Source organism: Lipophrys pholis (genome assembly GCF_963383615.2).
Source record: "Lipophrys pholis genome assembly, chromosome: 1".
NCBI lineage: Eukaryota > Metazoa > Chordata > Actinopteri > Blenniiformes > Blenniidae > Lipophrys > Lipophrys pholis.
In genome coordinates, this window is record NC_137635.1 from 54,105,255 (window position 1) to 54,116,549 (window position 11,295).

Sequence of the window (11,295 nt, forward strand, 5' to 3'; positions counted from 1 at the left end):
CACGTTAAACCTCTTAAAGCACACTTTAGTCTGCACTGATCCCTGGATGCTCTCTACACTACTGCATCTGTCTATCTATCTATCTATCTATCTATCTATCTATCTATCTATCTATCTATCTATCTATCTATCTATCTATCTATCTATCTATCTATCTATCTATCTATCTGTCTGTCTGTCTGTCTGTCTGTCTGTCTGTCTATCTATCTATCTATCTATCTATCTATTTTTCAATAGCAAAGAGACTAAATGAGTCGAGCTTTTCAATCGGTGACATTTCCGTTGTGTATTTTAATTAAATGTTTTATTTTGAATCATTTATTTGCTGTCATCCATGTTGGTATTTTATTTTTCTGATTTGTAAAGAAGACCTCTTTATTCCCCTGAATGGAGCATCCTCTCGGATGGCTTGTTTTTTTGATAAAATGTGATAAAAACGTTTTTGTTTTGTTTCTTTTGTTTGTTTTATTGCGGTTGTTTGTGGAAAACGGGCTCGGTTCCGTTTCCTCCGTGGGGCCGTGAAGCGACACGGGGCGACGGCACAAAAACAGCCGTCACATGTTTGAATCATCAACGCATCGAGACGCGATTGGCTCGTTTTCACGACAGATGTCAGCGGCCGACCAATCAGCTGCCGCGGCGATGAGGCGCCGTCCAATCAGCGGCCGTACCCGGTTCATCGAGCGCCGAGGGTTGAGGGTGGGGTGACTCAGCCGGAAAACGGCGTCTTGAAGCAGCTGCAGAGGAGCGGATCCACTTCACAGGTGAGTCTCACCTGGTTTTACCGTCTCCGCTCGGCGCGAGCTTTCGTTGGAGCCGCGGAGCAGCTGCGGGGACCGGAGCCGGGGGAGCGGGGGTGGTACCCCGGGGTCAGGGCACGTAGGAGCTGTCAGAGGTGTTAGAAAGTGTCGGTGGCCGGAGGAAAACTGAACAACGTGTCCTCCGCCGGGTTGAGGAGCTGCTCTCGGTCCGGGGACTCCTCCGGTTCCGGGACTCCACTGGACCCGGGGCTCCTCCGGTTCCTGGACTCCACTGGACCCGGGGGCTCCTCCGGTTCTTGGACTCCCCCGGTCGGTCCGCTCCGGAGCGGACCGCCTGTTTCAGTCCGGGTCGGCAGCTCTTATTTTCGGTTCACTCCGTGTGGATACGGATCTCTTCTTCCTCCATACCGGCACAGGGAGACGTTTCTGGGAGGAGCTGGACCGATAAACTTTGCTTCCCGCCCGGGCTCTCTGCGCCTCGTGACCCGCTGACCCTCACCTGGCTGGGGGAGCAGAGCTCAGGGGTTCACCCTCCGGCCTTATTCGGTTTTTACGAAACCGTATATAAGAGACCTTAAGCAGGTAGAAAGCTCCAAAGTACACGAGTAGGAACTGGCCTAAAACGTGAGAAAGTGTAAATATTGTGACTCTTTAAGGTAAAACCTTGTATTATATATAGACCTTGTATATTCCAGCTTTTATTTAATGCTGCTCAAGAAAATAAAATCCTGACCTGCTGAAAACTAAAATGATCAAAATGAGTTGTAAAATAAAGCATAACATCCAGATTACAGAGCATCTTCCTCCTCTAACATCCAGATTACAGAGCATCTTCCTCCTCTAACATCCAGATTATAGAGCATCTTCCTCCTCTAACATCCAGATTACAGAGCATCTTCCTCCTCTAACATCCGATTACAGAGCATCTTCCGCCTCTAACATCCAGATTACAGAGCATCTTCCTCCTCTAACATCCAGATTATAGCACATGCTCCTCCTCTAACATCAGATTATAGCACATCTTCCGTCTCTAACATCCAGATTATAGAGCATCTATCTCCGCTAACATCCAGATTATAGAGCATCTTCCCCCTCTAACATCAGATTATAGAGCATCCCCCTCTAACATCAGATTACAGAGCATCTTCCTCCTCTAACATCAGATTACAGAGCATCTTCCTCATCTAACATCCAGATTATAGAGCATCTTCCTCATCTAACATCCAGACTGAAAAGACTCTTCCTCCTCTAACATCAGATTATAGCGCATCCTCCTCTAATATCCAGATTATAGAGCATCTTCCTCATCTAACATCCAGACTGAAAAGACTCTTCCTCCACTAACATCAGATTATAACGCATCCTCCTCCTCTAATATCCAGATTATAGAGCATCTTCCTCATCTAACATCCAGATTATAGAGTATCTTCCTCCTCTAACATCAGATTACAGAGCATCTTCCTCATCTAACATCCAGATTATAGAGCATCTTCCTCATCTAACATCCAGACTGAAAAGACTCTTCCTCCTCTAAAATCAGATTATAGCGCATCCTCCTCCTCTAATATCCAGATTATAGAGCATCTTCCTCATCTAACATCCAGACTGAAAAGACTCTTCCTCCACTAACATCAGATTATAACGCATCCTCCTCCTCTAATATCCAGATTATAGAGCATCTTCCTCATCTAACATCCAGATTATAGAACATCTTCCTCCTCTAACCTCCAGATTATAGAACACCTTCCTTCTCTAACATCCAGATTATAGAACATCTTCCTTCTCTAATATCCAGATTATAGAGCATCTTCCTCCTCTAACATCCAGATTATAGAACATCTTCCTCCTCTAACCTCCAGATTATAGAACATCTTCCTTCTCTAACATCCAGATTATAGAACATCTTCCTTCTCTAATATCCAGATTATAGAGCCGTATAGATTATTATGGAAGGACAGTGATGCTAACAAAGGCCTGCATTGATATATATGATGGTGCTTGTAGATTATGATTTGTTGTTTTTATATTGTGATCGTAGTATTTTTACTTCGCGGTGGTATACAGGGAGTTTTACTATCGATAGTGTTGATTGATGTTCTGATGGATCAATAGTTGGCGCTATGATATATTGACGCTGTTATGGTATTGATGGTGGGGTAGTGTGTATATATATATCCTGTTATAGGATATAGAAGGAGTTATAAATGGTGCTACAGTGCGCGTGCGGGTGCGCGCGTACGCACGCTCGCTCTATATAAACGTTGTCATGGTTTTGGTGAGCCGTGCTGAACCGGGAGGGGGTCACGTGCTCCGGGACGTCACCGGGCAGATTTGTGAGGAATCAGCAGACACTGTGAAGGAGAAGCAGCCCGGAGGTGCGCCACCTTCTCTCCATCCGCAGCCGTCCTCCTCCTCCTCCTCCGCCGCCGCCGCCTCCACTTTTCTCCACTGGCCACCGAGCGAACAGACGATCTGTTCCACCCGTCCGAGACCCAAATGCCCGGTCCCACCCAAGCCCTGTCCCCGAATGGAGAGAACAACAACGACATCGTCCCGGACAACGGCTCTAACATCATCCCGTACAGGAAGAACACGGTCCGGGGAGAGCGCGCCTACAGGTAACCGTCCGAGGCAGCGCGAGGAGCCGCAGAGGGGCGGCTGCAGCCCGGCCTCCTCCTCCGGCTTCTCTCCGGCTCCTGCGGCCCGACGTTCCGCCGCTTCCTCGCGCTGCCACGGTAGCTCCGGCAGTACCGGACCCTCCGCGAAGACCATGCGGGCTCTCCGGCCGCTCCACCCGGCAGTTAAACCCTCGGTGCTCCCGCTGAAGTGCTCCGTGCTGGTGGCGGAGGGCCGGCTCTGCTCGGCTCGGCTCGGCTCTGCTCGGGTCCGCTCGGCTCTGACAGCAGTGTTCAGGGACCGGCAGCCGCCCCTCCTGCTGCTGCTCCTCCGGCCTCCTTCACCCCCTTCCCGGCTATCTGCCGTTATTTGGTGCTTTCTGTGTGGAACTGGCCGGGTCCCTCCCTCCCGGGCTCGGTGGAGGCTGCGGCCCGGCCCGGCCCGGCCCGGCTCGGCTCTGCCCGGCCCGGCCCTGCTCGCCGCGGGCCGGCTATCCGTGCCAGGCTAACAAAGCGTGCTAACACATATCCGCTTTGTTGACATGAGAGGGGCCGGCCCAGACCGCCCCCCGCCCCCCCCCACCCGAGGATCCGAGCCCGGGGCTCCGCTCCTGCAGCCGCCTGGCTTGGAGCTCCGCGGTTCGGCTGCCCTCAACCCCCCGCTCCGGTACCGACAGCACACAGCGGCTGGAGCCGGTTTTCAGCACCGGACTCCGCGCTGCTGCGGGCTCCATCCCCGCCTGTTCACAGCCTCCAGCAGGCGGAGGCTCCACATCCTCATTACCTGCTGCCTTATTCTGTCCTCCGGCTGGAGGGAGGAGAGCTTGTCCTCCGGTCCTCCGGCCCTCCGGGAAGGAAACATCTTATAATAACAGAATAAATCGACCCGTTAATAAATCTTCCCGACTTCCACTCATTGATCCTTTTTACAAGCTGTCATCCTGACTGTTCCCGGATCTGAGCCCGATTAGAGCTGTGGATTTATTTCCTAACAAGTTTTTACATATGGAGGATTTAAGTTGTGTTGCTTTGTTCAGTTTGTGCAGATGGGGGAACTCCCCGTGAGGGACGAGGTGTTGACCCTACCCCCCCCCCCCCCCCCCCCCTTCTGCTGGATTATTTTCATCATCCATTGGGATTAAATCTGTGATGAATGATTCTTTGCTCGCAGCAATGACAGAGTACTAACCAGTACACTATTGTTGGGAATAACAGGTTTATGCATTATTGTAACTTTACTGTCAGCAGTAACACAGTAGTAACTGATATTTAAACTAGTAGCTCAGTCACACTGAAGTCTGAGACGCTGAACGTTTGTTGTTGGTTAAAACAGTCGCAGGGCTCCTGCACACGTTAGCTTTACTGTTGGCCGAAGCATTTTGTCTTAACATGTATTATTTCTATTAACCTGTGTTCACTGGAGGCAGGTCGCCTCTTTAATGGAGACGAAAGTTTCTATCAGGATGACATGATAAGACGCTCTGACATCCCGATGTTCCACTCGTACCTAGAGAACATGCAAACTTTGAACCCATGACCTTCTTGCTACGAGGAGCGTTCATCACATCTAAAAGGCTCTTTGCTCTTTAGTTAAGACAGATAATAAGTGTAGATTAAAATTTCTGTGTCAGTTGTTTTCATTTTCTACGTCAATACTGTGAGAAAGCACGTCTGACGGCTCTCTAGCTCCGACTAGTGGCAGACGTGTGCATGACTGCTAAGCTGCACGTGAATAACGCTGATATTTGTCTAGTGTTTTTTTTTTAATATCCGTCATGAGAACTAATGAAAACTCAGGTCTGATTCCTCCACCTGTAACAAAAACCTTCACAGCTGTGAACTGAAGGTTTGACCTTTGACCTTTCGCCTGCTAAACCAATCACTCAGGTTGATCGTTATTGGAGCCTGAAGAACTTTGATCTTTAACTGTAGATCAGACGGTCACTCAGCCACAGTATGTAGAAATCTTCTGTTTACTCGGAGTATCGGGAGACCTGACGCATCCGTACGGTGGCCCAGAAGGGCCAACAATACAACACAACAACAAAGAGCCACAACGGAAGGACGCAGCAGTCAGAGCTTTTAAGAACTTTTGTTGGTGTGTTGTGTTGTTGGCCCTGCTGGGCCACCATACCTCCTGGTAATTCAAAACAATACAACAAAAAAACCTTGAGTCACTCATGGATTGTTTTAATATTTGCTAAAATCCAAACCGGAAATGTGAATCTTTCCTATATTTTTAGCCAGAGGCCAAAATGATCAGTTTTACTTTAAAACAAACTTTCCAGTTTATAAAAGTGGAGAAAATCTGGCTCTTTCAAAACAAAATATCGACCTCATTAAAGAAGGCTGCTGAATCAGCGTTAATGTCCGTTCCGTCTTTTTATCGGCGTATTTCCTCCTGATGTTTCTCTTCTTGTGTCGTTGCAGTTGGGGGATGGCGGTCAACGTTTACTCTACCTCAATAACCCAGGAGACCATGAGCCGGCATGACATCACGGCCTGGGTCAACGACATCCTCTGCCTGAACTACACCAAGGTGGAGCAGCTCTCCTCAGGTGAGCTCACCTGTTCCAGGCCGACTCTCGGTCCTCTGCCCGGCAACCTGCGATCAGGCTATAAATAAACCACCAGGAGGCCCAGTTCTCCTGCTCTCAGAGACTAATCCAATTTCCCTCAGATCTCCTGTTGTCCAGGAGGTGTTTGATGGAGATTACTCCTCAGGTGCTCCCTGCTGGGAGAGCCAAGCTGCCGCCCTCCTTCTAAACACACACATCCAACCAGCAGGGCTCAGAGAAACACACTTCACTCCAGAGGCTTCTGGCGCGTTTCCACTAGTACCTACTCGGCCCGACTCGACTCGGCTTCGTTTGTTTTCCTTTGCATTAAAGGTCCACGGCGCCGTGGGCGGAGTATTTGCGACTTTTCCCCTTCGTGCACAAGTAATCCCCCTGATAGAATCTGTATCGCCTGCTGAGGAGCGAACATCCACTGGATATCAGCTCAAATACTAAAGTAAATAGTGTATATTTTTATATATTTATTAATAATAATAATAATTAATCTCTCTACCTCCCCTACCCAAACCAGGGTGTGTTTTCGAGCTTTGTATCTCCCCCTCAATCTATCTCTCTATCTGTCTATCCTATCCTTTCCTCTCCTCTATCCCCTCACCCCAACCTGTCAGCAGAAAGCCTCCACCTCTGACTCTGGTTTCTACAAAGGTTTCTTCCTGTTAGAGGGAGTTGTTTCTTTCCACAGTCGCAAATAAATCTGCTGCTCATGTGGGTTTTTCTCTTTTCTCTTGTTAAAAGCACCTAGAAATGACTGTGTTGTATTTGGTGCTATATAAATAAAGTTGAATTGAATTGAATATTACAAAATGTGGATTGTTATGGTGCTTCACTGTCTGGTGTTTCGGTTTCACTGGTGCCCCTGTTAACTGGTGACTTCTGCCAGCAGCTGTTAGCAGCAGCTGATGTTAAAATAAGACAAACAAACTCTATGATGCTGGAGAAAGAAGGTCACCAGTTAACAGGGAAACCAGTTAATCCAAAACACTGGTGGTATCCGTGGCTGGGAGACCTCCTGATCCATGGAGCTCCTGAATCCTCTGGTCGCCTCCAGACAAAGAAACATCTGCAGCTCCTCGCTGCTCCACTGGTTGGTTTCTGAGCGTCTCTCTCTGGTTGTGATCGGGTTTAAAAATGGCGGCTGAGCGAGACGCTCACCTGACTCATCTGTGTCGCGACGCGTCACATTGTCCACTAGCCTCAGCTCACTGGGAACCTGGAGGAGGAACCAGGAAAGTACCTGGTACCATGAGAGTACCTGGTACTAACACGTAGTGCTTCAAAGGTGAGTCGGGCCGAGTAGAACTGGTGGAAAAGTGCTATTAGTCTCGTTGTTGGCCTGCCACACGAGACTCAATATTTAAAGGCGACGACGGTATTCAACAACCGTTCCCTCCAGAACCATGAATCCTGCTTCTCCTTCAGGTCCACTCAGGTTTTCTTTGATGTTTGATGTTTCTGTTCCTCGCTCAGGAGCTGCTTACTGTCAGTTCATGGATCTGCTGTTCCCCGGATGCATCAGTCTTAAGAAGGTCAAGTTTCAGGCCAAACTGGAGCACGAGTACATCCACAACTTCAAACTGCTGCAGGCGTCGTTCAAACGGATGAACGTGGACAAGGTCGGCCTCCGGCATGTCTCCTCTCACTCTGACCCGCCGCCTCGCGCCGACGCTGACCTCACGTCTTCTCTCTTCACTCCAGATTATTCCCGTGGAGAAACTGGTTAAGGGCAGATTTCAGGACAATCTGGACTTCATCCAGTGGTTCAAAAAGTTCTTTGACGCCAACTACGACGGGAAGGAGTACGACCCGGTGGAGGCGAGGCAGGGCCAGGACGCCATTCCCCCTCCGGACCCCGGAGAGCAGATCTTCAACCTGCCAAAGAAATCTCACCACGCAGCCAGCTCACCCACCGCAGGTAACACACACACACACACACACACACACACACACACACACACACACACACACACACACACACACCATGAGTCTTCACTCTCACCATCTGTATTCACACTGAAAATCAACAATGAGCAAGATTTTGCTCTTCTGTCGCACGTTTGGGGCAAATTTAAGGATAATTTTCTTACATCACAGAAAGAAGAAAACACTGGGAGGGTGAACTGGGACAAACTAGAAGAACAAAGTTCTGTCATTTAATTCTATGCACAAAAAGTTTAAAGCTGTTTTTAAAAATTCCTAATTATCTAAAACTGATCATTTTGACAAACAAAAAAGGCTCAAATATTAGAATTTATGTTATAAATCTAAAATATATTGAATAGATTTTTATGTACATGTAGATATATTTAATATGCGTGTGTGTATGATATCTACCGTATATAATTTGACACTAAGGCCACCAAAAACCTTGTTCATTAGAACAAACTGGCACGCTAACTACATCGTTTTCAGCATTTATTACTGTTGCCGTGGAAACATGAAGCTTCGCTGAGATGAAGAGGCAAAAACGATACATTTTCACTTCAAACGTTCTCGTGTAAACGGCACCTGAACTGTAGAAATAATAATTATTATTGATATTATTATTATTATTAGCAGTTTCAAACAAGATAACAGAACGCGACACGGTGTGAATGAAAGTAGTGTTTCCACGCAGCGAGTGGTGAGCTGGGGTTTTATGGAGTGGCGTGGACGGTCACCGCTCTTCTTCCTCTGCAGGAGCGTCCAGGTCGACCTCCACGACCCCAAAAACTGCAACGCCCTCCTCCAGACCCTCGTCAGCCAAGAAGATCCCTGTAGCTGCAGCCACTCTGGCCAAAGGAGAGAAGGATCTGGAAGCACAGGTCACACAGCTGACCGAGCAGGTAGGACACACACACACACACACACACACACACACACACACACACACACTGCAGCACATTCACACACACTTACCTGCTGCGCCTCCCCAGGTGAACACGTTGAAGTCTGCGCTGGAGGGAGTGGAGAAGGAGCGGGATTATTACTTCAGTAAGCTGCGGGAGGTGGAGCTGCTGTGCCAGGAGCAGGGCGAGGAGAACGCCCCGTTTGTGGAGCGGCTCATGGAGGTGCTGTACGCCTCCGACGATCAGGTCAGAGCGAGGAAGAGGAGGAGGAGGAGTCAGGTCCGGCGACTCAGCGTTTTCTCCTCCGCTGACTCGGCTGTTTTCTGCTTCCAGGAGCGAGGGGAGCTGGCGGAGGGTGATGGAGCGGACGTGGAGCAGGACGCTCAGGAGGAGGCGGCGTACGACCAGCAGGAGGAGCAGGACGAGTACTGACCGCCGCCCCGCCCCCTTCTCACCCGTGAGTGTGTGAGAACTGTTGCAGGGTGGTCCTCGGTCCTCCTCCCGGTTTCTGTTGTTCCTCTCACACCGAACACTCAAAGCACCGCCTCCGTCTCTCACCTGTCGTGTCCGTCTGCTCACTCTTCGTGTTTTTTTTTTTTTTGTTTGTTTGTTTTGGTTTTTTTTGTTTTGGGACTTTCGGCGGGTCGGTGAGCTCGGACCATCGCAGACGGACCACCGGACAGGTGACCGTTACCTGTCAGTGTTATTACCCCCCCCCCCCCCCCAAACTTCTGTCCTCTTCATCCTCTTACTTTGCATATCAACAACATTTCATAGCAGAATGCAATAAGTCCATGGTTCTCAACCTGATGTCCGGGACCCCGAGGTGCATTTTATTCTTTTAACATACAAAAATAAATCCTGATTGAAAAAAAGACAAATAACTGGAAGCTAAAACAATTTTATGAAAACATTTTTCAAACTGGATTTATTGCGAGTGTAATCAAGAGCGAATAAAAAGTTGAAATTTAATGTCAAATGTTCAGTTTAACTGTTACGGCCGTTACAGGCTACATACGAAAACTCGGCACATATTCCAGATTAAAAAGGTTAAATTACAGGTGCGGCACCAAAAAAAAATTTGTAAAAATAAATAGTTTTGTCAATTATTTCTACACTCGAAACTAGTTTTTATCTGTTTTAATTAAGAGAAGTGAAATCAAATCTGAGACTTCTGATCGACATCAAACTGCTTTCCTGATGCTGAAAGTGGGCGTGGCCACCAGGCCTCACTGTAATGTTTCGTCCAATCAGAGCTCAGCGGGGGTCCACAGTCCTCCCCCGGGTCTCTGTGGGGGGTCCGTCCTGGTAGAGCAGTTTGGGAACCGCTCCGTTAGCCCCCCAGTCGCCCCTCTTCCCTCGCCCCCTCCAGCCTCCAGTCGCCCCTCTTCCCCCGCCCCCTCCAGCCCCCAGTAGCCCCTCTTACCCCCCTCCAACCCCTGTTGCACTGACATGTGACTCTGTTTGAGGACAATCTGTCCACAGACCTGCTCCCTATTTATTCTTCTGAAGCCTTAGCCGTGACGAGGGACACGTTTGACTGTCGGACCGCGGATCTGCTTTCAAGCCCACAGGAAGTCGGCCAAGCAGCAGGTTTTAGGTTCAAATCCTCGGAAGTGTCGCACGGTCACTCCGGAAGAAAACTCTCCTGTTTTTTTTTTTTACTCTGATATATTGAGATAATCCAATCAGATTGAGGAGATAATCTAATTTTACACTACAAATCCTCATCAGGTTTCCTGAGGCATGGAGATAATTGACATTCTTCCAATCACTGAGATAAACCTCAGATTTCTCCGATAATCTTATCAGCTTTGTGATATTTGTCTTTTGTTTGTTGTTTTTTTCTTCATATTAGAACAAGTGGTCCTGTTTTAAGTCTTTCACCAGCAGAGTCTGTAGCTCAGTTATCAAACTTCACAGCTCACGCCTGTGATAATCTGTATTAATCTGTATTAATAACCCAGATCTGGAAGATCTTACCTGTTATGAGATAATTTCTCATATTTAACATGTTTATCTCACAATTTCCTGGATTATCGATTCAGTGGATACCTCTGAAAATACCAGATAATCTGTTTCGGTTGAACTAGTTCTGCATTTTTGGATTATTTCTCAGGATATTTTTTCAAGTCAATTGCAAAATTTTCACGATTTTAAGAGTCACGTTTCTAAATTGTAGAAAATAAAAAATCTCAGTTTTTTGAAGTTACGAAAATGTTATCAGAATTGACATTGGCATTTATTTGAATATTAATAATAATAATCTCTTCTGGATTGGTACAATAAAACAAATGAGACAAGATGTTTATTTAATCATGCAAATATGTCAAATTTATATATTTTTCTGAATGAATAAAACCATAAAAACCTCAGAATGATGAAATAATCCATTTCAGCTGAATTACAATTCTTTCTTTTTTTTTTACAGAACAATAATGTTTTTAATGAAAACAGGAGAGTTTTTCTACCTTGAAGTGACCGTGTTGTATTTCTGTTTTAACGGTTCACTGAA

General features: G+C 47.4%; 1 protein-coding gene across 2 annotated transcripts; it reads left to right on the forward strand.

The window, feature by feature from the left end:
• Positions 1 to 695: 695 nt before the first annotated feature.
• mapre2 (microtubule-associated protein, RP/EB family, member 2) lies at positions 696 to 9,851 on the forward strand. Of its 2 annotated transcripts, none has more exons than XM_080462227.1 (7): positions 696 to 764; positions 5,807 to 5,934; positions 7,423 to 7,568; positions 7,651 to 7,867; positions 8,632 to 8,777; positions 8,868 to 9,026; positions 9,114 to 9,851. In XM_080462227.1, the coding sequence occupies exons 2-7, from the start codon at positions 5,814 to 5,816 to the stop codon at positions 9,210 to 9,212; spliced, it is 888 nt and encodes a 295-aa protein (XP_080318353.1). In that variant the 5' UTR covers positions 696 to 764; positions 5,807 to 5,813; the 3' UTR covers positions 9,213 to 9,851. The 2 variants fall into 2 exon arrangements, with proteins under 2 accessions (XP_080318353.1, XP_080318352.1); XM_080462226.1 differs by lacking the exon at positions 696 to 764 and adding an exon at positions 3,044 to 3,379.
• The last annotated feature ends 1,444 nt before the right edge of the window (positions 9,852 to 11,295 follow it).